The 19,961-nt window shown below is 36.8% G+C and overlaps 1 protein-coding gene across 3 annotated transcripts in view; it reads left to right on the top strand.

Moving 5' to 3' along the window:
* PIK3C3 (phosphatidylinositol 3-kinase catalytic subunit type 3) overlaps nt 1-19,961 on the top strand; it is a 144,220-nt gene that overhangs the window by 85,120 nt on the left and 39,139 nt on the right. For 2 of the 3 annotated variants that reach the window (XM_064294591.1, XM_064294590.1), the window contains 7 exons: nt 3,754-3,859; nt 5,447-5,563; nt 8,863-8,994; nt 14,394-14,522; nt 15,037-15,106; nt 16,481-16,545; nt 17,304-17,388. In XM_064294591.1, coding sequence (XP_064150661.1) covers nt 3,754-3,859; nt 5,447-5,563; nt 8,863-8,994; nt 14,394-14,522; nt 15,037-15,106; nt 16,481-16,545; nt 17,304-17,388 — 704 coding nt within the window. The remainder of the gene's footprint in view (nt 1-3,753; nt 3,860-5,446; nt 5,564-8,862; nt 8,995-14,393; nt 14,523-15,036; nt 15,107-16,480; nt 16,546-17,303; nt 17,389-19,961) is intronic. The other variant, XM_023543837.2, reaches the window with a different exon arrangement.

The raw sequence follows: 19,961 nt of genomic DNA, 5'->3' as shown, positions 1-19,961 counted from the left end.
TCAGGTACTTCAATCACTCGTAGGTTATTTCTCTTTATAGAGTCCCACATAATTCTTAGAGTTTCTTCATTTTTTAAAATTCTTTTATTTGATTTTTCTTCAAATATGTTGGTGCCAAGAGCTTTATCTTCAGTCCCACCAATTCTGCCTCCCACTTGCTCACTTCTGCTCCTCTGACTTTCTGTTAAGTTGTCTAATTCTGGAATTTTATTGTTAATCTTCTAAATTTCTGATTGCTCTCTCTCTGTGGATTCTTCCAGCTTATTAAATTTTTCATTATGTTCTCGAATAACTTTTTCAATATCTTCAACAGCTTTATCTGTGTGTTCCTTGGTTCTATGTATTTCCTGATCTCTTTCCTGATGTCTTGAAGAGTTCTGTATGTTAACCTTTTGTATTCTGCATCCAATAATTCTAGGAAGACACCTTCATCCAGAAGATCCCTTGAGTCTGTTTTGAGAGCTTGTTGAAGTGATCATGGTCTGCTTGTTCATGTGATTTGATATTGACTGTTGCCCCTGAGCCATTTGTGAGTTATTGTATTAATTTATTTTATGTTTGCTTACTGTATTGTAGCTTCTTACTTTGGTTTGTTTTGACATGCCCAGATAGGTTGCTTGAGTGAGCTTCCTTGATTATTTTTGCCTTTGAAGCTCTAACGTCCTGTCACCAGATGGCTAGAGCTGTTATCAGGTGTATCAGTCTAGGAGTCCATTCACTTTTCTTGTATGAATTTGGTTCAGGCGTCCAGGTAGCTGATCATCAAGTATGTGGTACAGGCTCTATCCTACGGTCTTAGAGGGGCAGGGGTGATTGGTGTAGGTACTGGTATCTGGTTGCAGCAGGGGGTCATGCACTGAACAAGGCAGGGTGCTGAAAAACTTTCCCTGAGTTTCTGTGAGGAAAGCGCGTCCTGTTCCGTAGAGCGCACAAGTGGGTAGGTTCTGCAGATGGACCATAAGCACCCAATCCTTTTGGTTGTCAGGACTGGGAGGTACCAGTTATCCTTGGACCCCTGTCAGAGGTGGCTAGGTGACCTAGTGGAGCCACCATACCTTAGGACCCTGATGTGGGTAGGTGAAGACCCTGTTTAATAGGCAAAGTGGTGTCAAATATCAAACACCCACCTCCCCGCCGCACAGCTGAAACAGTTGCAGCCTTCCAGCAAGAGCCTGTTCTCTTAAAATAGGCCCACACAGGTTCATGCAGGCTGAATGGTATTCAAAGTCCATGGACCATTTGTGTCTGGACAGAAGCTGCTTTTGTTCTGAGCTCCCCAGGTTAGTGGATCTGGCAGATTATCTTTTCCCCCCATTGTGCATTTATTCCTTCTCCAAGGCCGGCAGAATGGCTCAGGGCACTCAGCAAGGCCTATCTCAGGCCCAGGGAAGTCAACAGCCACGGAAACCACCTTGGGGGCTGGGGTGCTGTAAAATATATGCAAGTAGTTAGCTTTTGCCGAGAGCGCTGTTCTTCTCTGGGTCTGGATGTGTGAGTAGGCTGTATGGCTGGCTCTTTCTCCCTGAGGAAACTGTGGCCAAATGCTATCACGAGCTCACTGCAGTTGCTCCTGGGAATGGTGCCTGAGGGTTCCGGGCAATTCAGGTCCAGCAACTCCTCTCTGCTTTTGAACTGTCTGTCCCTCTCCCTGCTGCTCAGTCCGTTTTCTGACTTTGCCTTTGATGTTCAGGACTCCTAGCTTGTCATAAAAATAATCATTTCACTTGTTTTTTCCGGGTCTTTTTTGTAAGAGGGTTCACCGGAAGCATCTGACTACTCCGCCATGTTGGCTTCACCCCTCAGTAATACATTTTTGATTTAGAACCGTTGTTGAGAACATGATATAACCCAGAATTACTTGAATACAAGAAAGGAAGTAGAGGTATGGCTCTGAGCTCTATGACTCTGGGGGATGGTAGAACATCTCTTATTATCCGTAACGTTGTACTAGGCAGTAGGTAGGGTAAGACTTTTTTATCAATCTTTAAAACAGTTTTTTTTTTTAATTAGGCTATTGGATGTTTAAGGGTATACTGAAAGTTTTTAAGATATGGACCCTGGCATCAGTTTCTTTATAGCCTATTAATAGAGCTAAGACTTAAACATGTGGAAAAGTGACCCCATGCAGTATATATCAGAGCTTCGTTTCCCTTTTTGGCAAAGTTGTAAACCCTGCTACATGAGAAAGTCCTTTAGTACAGGCAGAAAAAATGTCCCATTTAGTGTAATAAGTTCAGTTTTAAACATGTTCAATTAAAGATGATAGACAGTATCTTGAAAAGTGGGTCTGGTGCTTTAAAATTAAGGTGAATGAATGGGAAGGCAGGCTGTATAATGAAATGGAAAACTCGACCTCAGATGTGAAGAAAGGGATTCATATTTGAAAATTCCCAACATTTAAATAATGGTAAAATCCATGAAATTGGAGTTGTTTATTCAACAATAAGATATTGAGCACCTACTATGAGCTCATGCGTAGAAGTGCTCAACAGAAGGCACTCTGCTGTCATGAAATTAACCTTCTAGATGGCTGAGTATACTCTTTCCCAAAAGTAGCGTAAGGGAAAATAATAAGTGGCTGTGCCTTGAGAACTGAAAAGTCATACCATTTAAGGGGGTTGAAAAGTTCATGTAGTTTTTTAAAGATAAAGAGTAGGTAGAGTTAGTTAGCTCAGAGTAGAAAGAACTCTTGTCTGAGAAATCAAAGTTCTATGAGTTATGATTTTAGCTCTATCCTTGGAAGCTCTATGGGGCAGTTCTACTCTGTCCTTTAGGGTCGCTATGAGTCGGAATCGACTTGGAAGCACTGGGTGTATCGAATAACTGTGCCACCATGAGCAAAATACAGCCTCTCTCAATTTCGCTCTTGATAAAACAATCAAGATCTAGGTCTGTGTTTTTCAAACTATACATCATGATCAATTGAAATCAATTTAAAAGTTCACAGCTAGCATATGTTATCTAAAGAAAAATGAAATACAACAGAATAAGAAATATTAGCGTATTGCTCATTGTAACGGTATTACTTTGTGGAAAAAAACCCCCTTTTTTATGTGTGTGTGTGTACGCATATGCCTGTGTGTACTGAGTTGTGATATAAAATGCATTTGCTATTATGGTTCATTCTCATCAGAACATTTAGAAACTATGGACTATGTGATCTCTAAAATCTAATCCAGACCAAGGCTTATATAACTTTATAATTGTGTAAGCAGTTTATTTTTATGAAAATGTTTAGCATTTCTTTAACTCTCTAACACTACAGTTTTATGAGAGAAAAATTGAGGATTACGTGGAAATTGGATGGGAAGGAAAAAATCAAATTATAAACTTTATTCATTTTTTAGAAGTTACTAAGTAGCTTCAAAGTGTTTTTCAGAGCAAGAGAGCCTTATGTAATCCTACAAATATTACTTAGATTGTGGAGACATGAGTTCCTGTTCTTGAGTTACTTCGTTAGATATGTGACCCTAGATGACCCCTGAGGACGTTAATGCTGTATCTGCTTCATAAAATACTAGGCGAATATGCTTGTTTTAATGGCAAAACTTTAAGAAAGTTTAGAATGTTGCACAAATATAAGGGATCACTATTATTAATTTACCTTTTATTGATGGCTGTATATGTCACTCCTTAATTTTTGACTTTCAAAATTCATATTTTGCAAATAAGAATTAATGGGAAGGTATAAATATTTACAAAATGAATCTGAGTTTTTTTTTGTCATATGAATGACATAAAAATATTTTTAAGGTATGTGATAGTGGAATGTGAAGATCAAGATACTCAACAGAGAGATCCAAAGACCCATGAGATGTACTTGAATGTGATGAGAAGATTCAGCCAAGCATTGTTGAAGGTAACTGTTTAATACAGGTGTTGGCAAGTGGCAGTGCACGGGCAAATCCGGCCTCTCAGCTGCTTTTGTACGTCTCATGAGCACACAATGGTTTTTACATTTTTAAATGGTTGAAAAAAATCAAAAGAAGAGTGATCTTTTATGATACATAAAAATTATGTGAAATTCAAAATTCAGTGTTTGTAAAATTGTATTGCAACATAGTCATGCTCATTTGTTTTCATATTGTCTGTGGCTGCTTTTCTGCTGCGATAGCAGTTAAATAGTTGGAATGCAGACTGTATGGCCCACAAAGCCTTAAATATTTACTCTTTGGCCGTTTAAAGAAAGTTTGCTGACCCTTGATTAATTAAATAAGCCCGTACATGAAACAAGAGAAAACAAAACTGTGCCCACTTCCTCTCCCCCCGCATTTTATTTTTATTGTCAAGACTGGATGCATCCCCAGAAATCTGACAATGGTCGTAGTGCAGTGGCTGTATGTATAACTGATATTTTTGCTTCTTTAATAGTTTTTAAGTCACAGCCTTGAAAACCCTGTGAAGCAGTTCTACTCTGCACACATGGGCTTACCATGAGTTGGAATCAACTTGATGGCAACTAACAGCTAACAACAACATAATAGTTTATAGAGATTTGTGAGGCCATTTTCTTCCAAATGTTCTTGTCATTCTTAAAGCAATGTCACAGCTCTGTCTTCACTTCTGTCACTTACAGCCTTTGTCACCCTGTGAAGACATTTCCGTTTCTCTAAGCTTAAATATCCTTATCTTCGAAATGGGGATGATAATATTTGTCCAGCCAACCTTACCAAGATAATTGGAAGATTAAATGGAAAAATGTATTTTATACTAATTTATGAATTGGTAATCACTATGTATTAATTATACCATTTAGTTTAAAAACCCAAAACCAAACCCATTGCTGTCGAGTGGATTCCGACTCATAACAACCCTCTAGGACAAAGTAGAACTACCCCATGTGGTTTCCAAGGTTGTGATATTTACGGAAGCAGACCATCACATCTTTCTCCTATGGAGCGGTTGATGGGTTGGAACCACTGTTTCGGTTAGCAGCCAGCATTTAGTTTATATGACTTGTATTTTACTAAGCATGTGCATGTTATGTTGCTGTTTGAGTATTATCCTTTCAAAAAAAAAAAAAAAGATTTGTAGTTCCTTGAGGATAGTATCTTATTGCTACATGCCAGAATATTTCTGAAGACATCATAGACTTCCAGATATTTACTGAATATCTATGGAAAATGAGTGAATGCATGGTAGGTGAAAGAATCCTCCCTAGTCACATGGTTGTATGTAGATAAAAATGCTGTTTTGATAGGCCAGTACTCAGTACTGAGTACTAAAGACTCAGGTAAGTTTTCAGCTGTGGAAGGATTGATGGTATTTAACTAAGATAGCATATTTCTCATTATCTCTGAATCAATATAATTAATCCTTTTCAATTTTACTTTGTATTGATATTTGCAGCTGTTAGAAGAATAAATAAAGATCGCCCATGCTATTAAAGACACTGTGATCATTATGCTACAGAGAACTTCCTTTCCTTTCCTTTGGTTTCCTTCAGGGTGATAAGTCTGTCAGAGTTATGCGTTCTTTGCTGGCTGCACAGCAGACATTTGTAGATCGGCTGGTGTATCTGATGAAGGCAGTGCAGCGTGAAAGCGGAAATCGTAAGAAAAAGGTAAGCCTCTCCTGGGCTTTGCTTTCTATTTATGACCAAGCATGGCTTGGCAGTATAAAATGCCAGGTTTTGGCTATGATATTTTTGGAGTGTTATTTATTGTGAAATTCTTTTCATGTAACTGTAGTGATAAGATCACTTATAGACATTGATAATGTGGGGGATGCTGTTTTATGAGCTTATGTATATTGATTCCTTTAATCCTCACAACGACCCTGTAAGCTGGGTACTATTATAATCTCAATTGTAAGGAAAAGGAGGAATAGAGAAGTTAAGTAACTTGCCTACGGTCACATAGCTAGCAAGTGTTGAAGCTGGAATTTGTACCCAGGTTCTGACCCCAGAGTCCATATTCTTATCTCCAGGGCTCTACTGGCTCTCATTTTAGAAGTTTAGTGTCTTAAAATTTGGTACGCTGTAGAGATCATTTAAACTATAACTTAGAAGGAAGGTTTAGAGTCCTTGCCCAAGTTTGCACGACTAGTCGTTAACAATAACGTTGGCCTTGTGTCTGTTCCCTTTACTAGTACATTAATCTTTTTCTCAACTGTGAAGCCTCTGCTTGATGAGTAGAATAATAAAGTGTCTATTCATATGTCATTTTTTCCTGTGTTTGTAGCCTAAATTGTATAGAGGATTTACTTCACATCTTTCTTTTAACTAATGCCATTAGATAACAGGCAGATCTTTTTTGAAGGTTTTTGTAAAACAACACATTTCGCTATTATTCTTATTTTTTGGGCTTATGAGAGAAAAGTGGAGAGAGGAAAAGAAAAGGAATTGAGTCAGGAGCTCAAAGGCAGGGGATCAGGTCTAAAGAGAGATGCTAGCAAAAATATTTGAAAAGAATAACGTCTTCAGTGATAGGGAGGGGAAAATAGGCTGAGGAGAAACATGTTCTTATTTAGCTGGCAATTTCCTTGTTGTTGAGACGAATAGCAAACCATGGTTAAATAAATGAATCCCTACCGCTGTTCCCCCCAGAGCACCTCTCCCCAGAGACGTACCTGTGTGAGAAGTTGTGTGGTCCCAAACCCTGCCAGTAGAGGGAGTTCTCTGCTCTTGTGACTTTCAGTTTGGGGCTTATGTTTGAAATCACAGCCTGTTTTTTGTGTGATGTGCTCTTCTGGTTAGCAAATGAGCCTCTAGTTATACCTCAGTTGTAGCTATTCTGGAGGATAACTACCTATTGGGGACATTGCTTAGAGCCCCCCACAATGAATTTTGCATGTGCCACACAGCCTTTATTTTATGGCAGACTATTCTTAATATAATCTCAATATTAGTTAAAAATCCTTTCAGGTGTTTTCTCATGATCCAGTAAATGATTAATTTTACATAGATATAAAGTACATAGTATACTAGAGAATGGCAGTGGGGTGGGTGGGGATACTAGAGAATGTTAGATATTATGGAGAGAAATTAAGCAAGAAAGGGAAATAGGAAGTACTGAGTTCAAATAGTGTTTGACTTAATAGATGGTTAGGAACAGTCTCACTGAGAAGCTGACTTTTGGACAAACACCTGAAACAGGTGAGGGAGCAAGTCATGTGAATATCCCAAGACCATTCTAGGCAGAAGAAACAGCAAGTGCAAAGGCCCTGAGGTTTGGTATGGCATATGTGAGAAATAGGAAGAAGTCCAAGATGTTTGGAACCAAATGAGTGGGGGAGAGACTGGTAGAGATGACAGATGATGGGGGACCAGTTGGAATATGTCTTTAAACCATCATAAGGTCTTTGACTTAAACATTGAGTAAGAGAGAAAACTCTTAGAGGTTTTGAACAGAGGAGTGACATGGCCAGACTTTGTCATTTTAACAGCAGCATTTTGGGTGCTTTTGAGAAGAGACAATAGGAGGCAGAGGTTGAGGGGTAAGAGCAGTCAGAAGGCTGTTGTAATAATCAAGGTGAGAGATGATGGTGGCTTGGATCCCAGGGGTCATAGCAGTGGAGGTGGTTGAGAAGTGGCTGGATTCCTTCTTAAACTCAAAACTGTCTGTTTTCTGGCTGTCTTACTGTGTATCGGAAACCCTGGTGGCGTAGTGGTTAAGTGCTATGGCTGCTAACCAAAGGGTCGGCAGTTCGAATCCGCCGGGCGCTCCTTGGAAACTCTATGGGCCAGTTCTACTCTGTCCTGTAGGGTCGCTATGAGTTGGAATCGACTCGATAGCACTGGGTTTGGTATGGTTTGGTTTTGGTACTGTTTATCAGCACCTTGACAAAGATAAAATAACTTGAAACTGAGATTATTTGACGTTACATCATGTTAGTATATCTAATCATACGTTTAGTTGGGGCGAAATTTTATTCTGTTGGATTTATTTATTGACTTTTGTAAAGAGGATATAGAAATTCATACCAGTTCTGTTGATTTTAACTTGATAGTTCATCATTCAGTAGGAGGTTTGGAATATTACTGAAGGGAAGGGACTTAATTTTATATATTGGTAGTACTCGATAACATTTTTCTGAACATCCAGTCACTGGTCCTGAGTTCACCTTTGATGCATACTGTGTCTTTTCAATTATTATTGGAGTTGGAATGCTTTTTCCTGCTTAAATTGGCAAGTAGGATTTCCCCCCTTAAAGAACAAGCTCACCTTATTAAAGAATGCAAGACTGCTACACCTTCAAAGGAAATTGTTTTGAAATTGAATAGACAGGCTTGCTGTAAACACTATAAATGTTTCTAAATGATGAAGCCATTTCATCATGACTTGGATTTTTCTAGTTCTGAAATCTTGGCTTAATGCCAAAATTAATGTCAGCAGAAGAGAACGATGATACCTTAGGAAATGTTTCATCAGACAGAGTCAATGGAAGGTAAAAGGTAGGGTCTAAGTTTCTCCAAGTGAACTGAGTTTCCTTCTTAAACTCAAAACATGTACCAGAGCAGCTTAGTAAAATGCTCACATAATATTTGGTCATGCAAAATAAAGCTTCAAATAAAATTACAGTTTCTCTCTATGTCTTCACAAATCCTTTGAAAATAGAAATTGAATATTTAAGTCCAACTTGAATATATTCCTGATTATTTTTTCTGCTGTAGCAAGAGAAATGCATTCCCTATCCTTCCTGTGAAGGTCTGGCTCCTGAGTCAGGGATTGCTCCTTTCGAGGCATGCTGCTGCTATTGTTGGGCTCCTGGTACATGCTATCTCTTTTATGTTACTTTGCATATGTTTTTTATGGTGTTCTGCAAATATCTTAAAGTTAATAGAATCGGTTTTTATGTCTGTACAATTTGTTTTATAAACTGCTTTACCATTTTAACTTAATCCCTTCTGATGTGTTCTAGAATGAGAGACTACAGGCACTGCTGGGAGACAATGAAAAGATGAATTTGTCAGATGTAGAACTTATCCCACTACCTTTAGAACCCCAGGTGAAAATTAGAGGGATAATCCCAGAAACAGCTACATTATTTAAGGTAACTGTGATAGATCTTTATTGTATATGATTATAGCCAAATTCTTTAAAGCTGGAGTAGGGACAGTACCTTGGAAAATTATTATATCGCTGGGAATATTTATAATCTTACTTGATTTGTAAATGGTAGATAAAAAGGTACTTTCAGTGTGTTTTTTTCTTAAGATTTTCTTGTGTTACCATTACATGGATATTTTTGTATGAAATATATAAAATCTTTTTATCTCTGGGTTATTTTTTAATCTTTAATCCTTCAAAATGTTTGTTAACCAGAGCCACACCTATTTTTCCCCAGCAACGTTTTTTTTTTTAAAGTTAAATTAATTATGCGTTCAGTTTTTAAGTTCAGATGATTAGATATGAGTTGCATTTACCTTTTTTGACATTTCTCAATTCTCTATCTGTTTACTGTGAACTTTTTTCTTGTATATTCAAGTAGCAATTTTCTTTAGTCCAGACTTTCTTTTGGCTGGCCACCAATTGGACAGGTATAGATAACTGATGGCAGCTGCCTTCTCTAATCAAGCGAAAGGGTTAGAGGACTGAGCATCATTGCCTGTTGACCATCATTACTTGCTGGGCTTTGTACTTACAGATCCCTGTGAGACATGTACTTTAGGTATTATGATTCTAGGGGTGGATGGGCATAAGTTGTATTTGATTACTTTGTATCAAATAAGAAAAGATTTATAAAACAACTAATATATTTAAAAAGGTATGGAGTCAAAGTAAGAAATAGTTCACTTTTTTTTAAGAGGTGTTTTTTTAAAGCAACCTGAGTCCAGCATATACAACTTAAACAAAAGTTTCATAAACAATACTTAATCTTGCTACATGTTATTTTCTATTCTTTTAAAGATTATTCTTTTGCATTAATTTTTAAATGTGGCTTACAACCTATTTTATTGGTTTCGGAGCTAATTAATGGATTACAACCTGCAGTTTCAAAAATACTGCTATAGAAGATACAGTGAATATGTTTATTAGTTCACACTTACAGCCCAGTTGAGGATGGAATGTAAAAAGCTGCACACAGTGCAGTGTACGTGTAACAATTGGGCTTCCTTTGGGCTGGAACTTCCACATAAGACCACACCAAAAAAACCAGACCCATTGCTGTCAAGTTGATTCCAACTCATAGAGACCCTGTAGGACAGAGTAGAACTACCCCATAGGGTTTCCAAGGTTATAATCTTCATGGAAGCAGACTACCACATCTTTCTCCTGTGGAGTGGAGTGCCTGGTGGGTTCAAACTGCTGAGCTTTTGGTTAGCAACCAAGCACTTAACACAAGACCAGCTTCTGATATTTTTTTTCTCTAAGAAATAATCAGGAGCCCTGGTGGCATACTAGTTAGAACTTGGCTGCTAACCAAAATGTTGGCAATTCAAATCTACCAGCCACTCTTTGGAAACCCTATGGGGCGGTTCTACTCTACCACATAGAGTTGCTGTGAGTCGGAATCGACTCGACGGCAGTGGGTTTGGTTAAGGAATAATCAAGAACAGTGAGTTAAAATGGTAATTTTGCCATTTTTTCAAATATAGTGGGAAAGAATATCTAACACACAGTAAGACTTAGAAGAGCGGGATATAAAAATGTGTATCTGGTACTATTGTTAGATGAACACTTTTTATCCTTAATTATATAGTATTATAATCGTGTCTTATCCTACGCAAAGTAGGTGGTAAATAATGTATCATGGGACATCTTTTTGATCCTAACACCTAGATTTCATTTTTTTTTTTCTTCTAGCTCTTAAATGTATGGGCATCCTTGAAAATTTGGTTTGGAGATTAGAAATAATGTCTCAGGGGCAACTACTAAAAAACTCTAGCATAGTAGTTCTTAATTGTTTTTGGGTCATGGATGCCTTTGAGAATCTGATGAAAGTGATGGCTGATATAGTTTAGAAAACTGGACATAAGCTCACACATACCTGGAAATTTCTGCCTACAGTTGTAGGGGGATCCATGAATCCCTGTTGTCCTTTCATGAACCCCTTGAAAATGTTAAGGACCTTTTTTTCTAGTATTTTTGAGAATGTTCTGTAGAAAACAAATTCAAAGTGGATTAAGAACCTAAATGTAAAAATTAGAACTATAAAACTCATAGAAGAAAATGCAGAGACAATGCTGTCAGGCCTAGCTTTTAACAATGGACTATCTAATATAATAACAAAAGCACAAACAACTAAAAGACAAAATAAATAAATGAAATCACATAAAAATTAAAAACTTCGGTTCATCAAAAGACTGCCAAAAAAGTGAAAAGACAAGCTACCAACTGGAACAATATCTTTGAAAACTGTATACCCAATAAGCATCTAATAACCAAAGTAGATATAAAATTTCAACAACGTGACCACAAAAAGACAAAAAAAAAAAACAATCAAAAAATGGGCAAAGGACTTGAATAAACATTTTACCAAAGAAAGACATTCAAACGGCCATCAAAAACATGAAAAGATGCCCAATGTCATTAGGCATCAGAAATGCAAATCAGAACCACAATGAGATACCATTCTGCTCCCACTAGATAGCTAAGATTAAAATATATACAAATATGTATGTAAAATGTTGGTGACAATTTGGGGAAATTAGAACCCTTGCCCTTTGCTGGTAGGAATGCAAAATGGTGCAGCCATTATAGAAAACTGTGGCAATTCCTCAAAAACCTAAAAATAGGACTACATATGATGTAGCAGTTCCATTGCTAGGAATACTCCCGAGGGACTTGAAAGCAGTGACACAAAGAGACATGTGTACACCAGTGTTCATTGCAGCATTATTTACAGTAGCCAAAAGGTGAAAACAACCTAAATGCCCATCAGCAGATGGATGGATAAACAAAATGTTGTACATACATGCAATGGAATGCTATTCAGCCAGAAAGCAGAATGAAGTGTTGAAACATGCTACAACGTGGATGGAGCTTGAAGATATTATGCTGAGTGAAATAAGTAAATCACAAAAGGGCAAATATTATATGACCTCATTTAAATAAAAAGACAAGAACAGGCAAATGTGTAGAGACCAATGTTTATTAGTGGTTACCAGGAATGAGAGGGAAGAAGAAAAGAGGGGCTATTTCTTATGAAGAATTGAATTATAGTTCACAGTGAGGAAAAATTCACGTTGATTAAGGGTGGAGTTATACACCGGATTAATGTAATTGCTGTCAATAAGCTGTACACCTGTAAAAAGTTGAATTGGCAAAAGTTATGTGATGGATATAAGAACAACAACAAAAAGAGGCTACTTATAATCAAACACTACATGGGATTTGGTTTCTTTGGAGGTTTAGGGCCATAGTTTCGTGGGCTATCCCAGTTAACTGGCCTAATAGCATGTTTAATACTTCTATTCTGTCTCCTAGTTTGTTGTATAGTACCTGGGGTCTTAAAAGCTTGCAGGCAACTATCCAAGGCATAACAGTTGGTCTCTAGTCATCTGAAGCAACAGAGGAAGGAGAGTCAGGAATAGGAGAAGAAAATGGAATGTGTGGCCTCTGTGAATAACTGCCTCCTTTGCCATGAGACCCGAAGAAGTGGATGATGCCCAGCTACCATTACTGAACATTTTGATTAAGGATTCTGTAGAAGAATCCTGATCAAAAGGGAAAAAATGGCAGACAGGAATCTTAAATTTTCGTGGAATCCATACTTTCTGGAGCCATGGAGGCTGGATACACTCCCGAAACTATTGCCCTGAGATAATCTTTAAACCAAAAATATCCCCTGGCATCTTCTTAAAACCAAACAATAGTTTAGCTAAACTAGTAAAGGATGTCTGCCTTGCTTATTGTACTGTTTTAAGATCTATCTATATGGGATCAAATTGACAATAGCAACTTGAAAGATTAGGTGGGAACCTTAGAGGGCAGTTTATGCTAATGGAAGAGGAACCACTCAGAAAAGGAAAGAGAATGGTTGCAACTTGAAGAACGTAATCAGTGTCAATGAATTGTATGTGTAGAAGTTGTTTAATTGGTGTTTGTTCTGCTGTGTATGTTCTCAGCAACAACAATAAAATATAAGAAAAAGAGTTATTTCTTAGACCTTAGCTTGAGAGCCAAAGCTAGATCTGTGTGGAGAATGGACCCCGTAAGGCACTGGGATTAGTGCTAGTTATGCCGCGGTTGTCAGCTCAGATGATTTATAGTTTTTCCTTAAGGGAAATCAGAACAAAGATCCTCCTGCCCACCATTTATCTTAAGAAAGATCATTTCCAGTTACTCTTGAGCTTTTAGGGACTAGGGCGCAAGGTAATTTATAGAATACATTCTTTTACCAATGATGATAAAAGGATAAAATTAAGATACATTTAATGTGTAAAGTCTGGGAGTCCCCGAGAGTTTATGAGTTCTAAACATATATTGTTTGAAGCGTTTTTGATACCTTTTCCCTCATTTTATAGGAAAGTTTTCAAACATGTAACAAAGTTGAAAGATTTTTACAGTAAACAACAATATACCTACTGCTTTGACTCTTTGGCTGACATTTTTCAGTCCTTATTACATGTCCGTTCATCCCTCTATGTGATACTTTTTGTGCTACTATTTTTCATGGCCTATTTTATTTGTCTGACATTTCTCCAAATTTCTATCATATATAATTTTCTCTCACTGGTCATCTCTTAGAACAGTTTTCCGACTGTTCTCCAACGCAGTGTTCTCAGTGTCAGCTCTACGTGAGATTTTGTATGATTCTTAATTTAATTTCTCTTTTCTTCCTGTTGCTCATTTCAGTATGTACCTAAACTAAATCAGAGATTTCATCTAACTAAGGAGAAGATTCTGGGGAAAACATCATACAATTTTTCCAGAAGAAAAGAGAGGTGTTTGAGATCTCCTTTATTTTATAAATGAGTAATTTTAATCTCACAGAAACATGTTGTCATGTACCTGTCATTAGAAACCAAGTCTCCTGACTTCTTACCTGGCACATTTTTATGCTGTAATGTTTCACCTCCTTTACTCCATTTTAGCTGTAACAATAGAAATAACTACTGCAAACCTATGTAGAATGCCTGCTGTATATCAGGGGTGGTGCCAAACCCTTAACGCCTATTGTTCCTGATCGCCTCAGCAGTTATGCAGATGAGGTGTTATTTTTGTTTTACAGGTGAGGATCACCCTGCTAGTTCCTGGCAGAGCCTGGATTCATATCCATGAATGTTTGACTATAAAACTTATACTCTTTTACCATGTAATCTTTTAATTATCTGCTAGTTCATCTAGCCATTGTACCCTACGGCAACTTGCTGCCAAGCCATCTTGTTTTATTTAGGTACTGTTTACCTAAATAAAACTGCTTGTTTTCCTTATGCTGGCTTCCGTCTGAGTATGAGTAAGTCTTCATTTATTAATTTACATCCAAATTTTTTTTATTTCCCCCAGAGTGCCCTTATGCCTGCACAGTTGTTCTTCAAGACAGAAGATGGAGGCAAGTATCCAGTTATATTTAAGCATGGAGATGATTTACGCCAGGATCAACTCATTCTTCAAATCATTTCACTCATGGACAAGGTGAACGAACCTTATATTGGTGGGGACAGTTTTTCATTTTATAAAACTATAGTTTAGTGCATACATTGTATATTGAGAAAGAAGTATTTGTAACATTTACAAACTGTCTTAAAAAAACAATTTCCACTTGACCTTGAACATATTTAGTTGTTTTTGTAAACTGCAGAATGGCCTCTGTGATGAGTATAAAATGAAACTGCATATGTTTCCTTTTCTCTAAAAGACTTTTTGTCCAGAAAGGAGTGCATAAATCATGGAAGAACCCTACTGTTCGTTGAAACCTGTTCTGAAAACTGTTGACAGTGATTTAGAGTAAAATAAAAAATCTTGCATACCATCATTCAGATAAATGTTTAATAAATTTATTTTGATGATTGATTGTGATCATCAGAGTTAACTAATAAATTGCCTTAATTTAGGCTATCTCCTAAACATCTGTTATATTTAACTGCTATAATATGTGTCCACAAAACTGCTTCATGACAGTCTTTGTGTTTTATCTTTTGATTGGAAGCTGTTACGGAAAGAAAATCTGGATTTGAAGTTGACGCCCTATAAAGTACTAGCTACTAGTACAAAACACGGTAAGTTTATTTCACACCGTGATTTTTTATTTCATTGCCCAATGAGTATACTTTTCTTTTTTCAATTGAAAATCTAACACTAAGTATTAAAGACTGACCTTCACATGCAGCACTGAAGACCGATTGGATATTTCTTTCTTTCTTGTTATTACCTCTTGAAATCACTAAGCAGAATCTTTGGAAGAAAAAGTAACACCCTTTTGATGTGTTCCATTGCATTTAAAGTGATTGGAACTTCACAGTCTTTTCCTACATGGTAATCTGCAACCTGAATCATTATTGAGAATTACTGTGACCCAGAGAGGCTTCGCACTACGCTCTGCTTATAAAAGTCACCCAGCAACTGAGCAAATTAACTGAGTCACTTAGCAACTGAACTGAATCAACCATTTTATTTTATTTTTTAACCTATCACATCTAAGTCTTTTTGAGATTGAATAACCTCTGAAAGTTGGGTGGAAGATTCCGTGGGAATGCCTGTTATAAATTTCACAAGCTTCTTACTCTTAGAGACCTGGGAGAAACAAAAATACATGCTTTACTCCTCTTCCCCTCTTTCCCGTCCTTAACCCCCCACCACAAATTTGGTGGTTTAAATCTTCTCAGTTCCCATAGAATGGTTTCTTACTCTCCTGTAAAAATTTACTGACTTTCATTTATCTTAAGACAATAGAACTAATGCAGACTATTGAGTTGTGATGCAAGAATAACTGAGGCATTCCTTACTTTAAAGGGGTACTCAATCTTCTAACTTGCCTGCAAATATTTGTAATGTAAAATTCTCCAAAACTGGAACATGACTATGATCCTAAAATACTGTTTCTTCATTCAACTTTCACTTTTTTTTAAAAACAGTTCTGTTGTTACTCTCTACTTCTCATTCTCCATATATACTCTCTCCTTCCCCTTCTTTTTGGAAGTTTAAGGGATTTATTCTTTCCTGCTAGTATCGTTTCCAGGAAAAGGGAGAAAATGGATATAGACAAAAGGAGGCAAAAAACATACAGTTTTAGGGTTAGGTCACTGGTATGCCACAGTTTCAGATTTCTTAGAGTGATTTTAAATTTAGAATATTTTAAATTTATGTATGTTATAAAACTGCAGAAGGAAGAAATTTTTGATGTGAGATTATTAAAAAAAAAACTTAGACATAACTTTCTCATAAGCAATAATGGTGTGTAGAAAAACATGCAGATTTAAGTTGGCTTAATTTTTTAAAAATATTTTCTTGTAGTTACCATGGCATAAATGGCAGTATAAACTTAATATTGTGTTTACAGACCTTTTTCAGATAGTTCAGGTTTGCAGAATCTTTATTTTTATTAGTCCTTAACCAGTAGCTGTGCTTAACGCAATACGTACATTCGTGTATAGGCTTCATGCAGTTTATCCAGTCGGTTCCTGTTGCTGAAGTCCTTGATACAGAAGGAAGCATTCAGGTACAGTATCTATTTTAAAGATTTATACAGTTCATATTCTTGTTATAGAAATTCAATTTTTATAAAAGTATATCGACTTAAATGTATATATATATTTTTAATCATCCTTCCTCCCTTAATTCTTTTTCTTTTCCTCAGAGGTAAACATCATTATCAACAGGAGACTTCCATGTTAGTACATACAGATGCTATGTACTACATTTATTATATCCCTATAATTCTTTTGTTCAGTACTTCTCTTAGTATTATCTATTCATTTCCTCTGATTTCTGAGAATTCTTACTACTCGCATTTTAATTATTTAAAAAATTTGGACTTAATTTCATTCATCTGTTTAATAGAAACAGTGTTTCAGTAGCTGAGCTTAAACGGTAATTGTAAAAACTCATACTCACTTTCAGGAGGATATATGGTATGTGAATTACATGCCAGTAAAGCTGTTAGCATAGACAAAACCAAAAAAACTCGTGTTCACTTTTAGGAGAGTGGCAAAACAAAGTGATAAATTAAGTAAACAGCTAAAACAGTAAATTTATTTTATTTAATGTTTTTCGTATAGAATGGAAGTAGCAGCATATATTTTTGTTTTCACAGTCTGTAAGCATCGTAATAAGAATGATTCTTTAGAGATATGCTTCTTAAAATTCAAATTTTAGAATTTATTGACTACATTTTAAACCAGAGATTTGTTGGTCATGATTTCAAAGTGTCTAAATTTGTTTGAAGATGTGGTAAACATGTAAATAATGTCCTTTCAGAACTTTTTTAGAAAATATGCACCAAGTGAGAACGGACCTAATGGGATAAGTGCTGAGGTTATGGACACTTACGTTAAAAGCTGTGGTAAGTTTTTCAAGCTATTACTTTCCATTGATACCGTCGAGTAAAGGAAAGCAGGCCATCCTGGTGTTGCCATGTTCATACATGCTTCAAACACATTAAGATTTAAATACTCTTTTAGAAGAATATTGTTGTGTTGTTGTTAGGTGGTGTCAAGTTGGTTCCGACTCATAGCAACCCTGTGTATAACAGAACAAAAAGTTGCCTGGTCCTGCACCATCCTCAACAATTGTTGCTGTGCTTGAGCCCATTGTTACAGCCACTGTGTTGATCCATTTCATTGAGGGTCTTCCTTTTTTGCTGACCCTCTTCTTTACCAAGCATGATGTCTTCTCCAGGGATTGTTCCACTCTGATAATATGCCCAAAGTGTGATGAAATCTTGCCATCCTCACTTCTAAGGAGCATTCTGGTTGTACTGCTTCCAAGACAAATTTGTTCCTTCTTCTAGATGTCCATGGTATAGTCAGTATTCTTCACCAGTACCATAATTCAGATGTATCAGTTCTTCTTCGGTCCTCCTTATTCATTGTCCAGAAGAATAAAAGATGAAAAATGTCAATAAAAGAAGTCATTCATGCTTTGACATTATAGGAGTAACAAAATACAAGTTCCGTTTAGTCTTTAATGGATGTGTCCTTGCTATCACTTAACTATTTTATAATTAAAAGGTACCTCTTCCTGGAAGCTAATAATTTTATCCTTGATTTTCCTTGTTTTTGAGTAACTACGATTAAGTAAAGGAGTTGTGGTAATGCAGTGGTTAAGCGCTCCGTGGCTAACCAAAAGACAGCAATTTGAGCCCACCAGCTGCTCTTCAGGAGAAAGATGCGGCAGTCTGCTTCTGTAAAGATTTACAGCCTTAGAAACCCTGTGGGGCAGTTGTACTGTGTCCTAGGGGTTGCTATGAGTCGGGATCGACTCAATGCCAGCAGGGTTTTGTGGCATTTAAGTATACTATGGGAAAAGTCTCAGTCAGCAGTAATGATGCTGTAGATAAACCTCAAGAGCTAAGGTAACAGTGCTGTGTTGAGACAGTGCCTCATACGGTATTTTTGATTTGGTTGCTGTGGTCCTTTCCTGGAAATAAGTAAATAGCAGCATGCCACAGAGCTTTATGTATATTCTGAAAACATTTGCCTGTCCTCATGGAGCTTATGTCCTAGAGGATTAGTTTTTACTTTCTTAAGGGATGATTTCTTATAGAGTTTAAGAGTAGGTTCATGAAGGAGTTGACACTAGAGTTGAGCCCTGAGTAATATATGGTATATAATATGTTATACCTTTTTTTTAAGTAATCAAAGTGAGGGTGAGAGCAAAAAGAGGGTTTTCTGGACCTATAACTATATTTTAAATTTTTGGTGTAGGAATTGCTTTCTTGTATATGTTTTTTTTTTTTTTTAAATAATGCCCCTGCATGATAGTGTTCCAAGCTATTTTTGACCTTATAACTCATTCCCAAATTTATTCTAGATGTGCCTTTTTTGACTGAGAACTGTAGTATTCCTAGGAATTTTCAAAACACTTAAAATGTACTTATATATTTTAGCATCTTTCATAGTTTAAATTATTTTTACTATAGGAATATAAACATGTATTCCATGTAACTGAATTAGCTCATAAAAATGATCACATATAGTGTATTAGATCTGAAGACTGTAAAAAGTACTGATGGAAATGTTTGAGACAAAATATTTCACTTCTTTTATTCCGCCTTTCTCTTTTACTCTGTATTTCCTTCCCAACCTCTGTTCCTCTTTTTTCCTGTTTTTCTCAGACATTCAAGTCTCTGTTTTCCATGATCTAAGAAAAATTACATGACATCTAAAGACTCAATTAGGCTGGATATTTGAGATATGAATCACTCAAATGACTGGCAGTTTATACTGTCTTTCACTTGGGCTTGTCAGTTGATGCACCTACACAAACATGGTCTCTCTGTGGCTTGGGCTTCTCAGAGCATGGTGGCTGGGGTCCTAGAGCAAGTATTCTAAGAGACAGGAAGTGGAAACTGTTGGTCTCTGAAGGCCAGTGCTGAGAAACTTGTCGTTTCTGTTATATTCTGTTGGTCAAAGCAACTGACTGGTTTCAAGGGGAGATGACATAGAGCCCACCTCTAAATGGAGTGTCAGAGAATTTGTGGCCGTCTTTAATCTACCACAGCTGCTTCCTAATACTTGATCACGTGTGATAATTTGCATGCCATAAAACAATTATATTTTGTCTTTCTACTTACCTTTCAGAATACCAGTAACAGTAGTTGCTGTGGAGTCGATTCCAACTCATGGCGTCCCCTTGTGTGTCAGAGTAGAACTGTGCTCCACAGGGTTTTCAGTGGCTCACTTTTGGAAAGTACATTGCCAGGCCTTTCTTCCATGCCTGTGGGTGGACTCTAACCTCCAGCCTTTCATTTAGCAGCCGAGCACATTTCAGTGACCTTCCTGGGCACATTATCAGTAGGAGTTTTGTACCCTTTGCAAGTATTGAGTAACAACTAGGTTTTTAAGTGAATCATGTATTGTAGAACTCAGTGTACTGAGTTCAAATGTATTCTTAGCGTACTGAGGCTAATTTTTC

This window comes from Loxodonta africana, chromosome 11, assembly GCF_030014295.1.
Source record: "Loxodonta africana isolate mLoxAfr1 chromosome 11, mLoxAfr1.hap2, whole genome shotgun sequence".
Lineage (NCBI taxonomy): Eukaryota > Metazoa > Chordata > Mammalia > Proboscidea > Elephantidae > Loxodonta > Loxodonta africana.
This window is presented reverse-complemented; position numbering and strand designations above follow the sequence as displayed.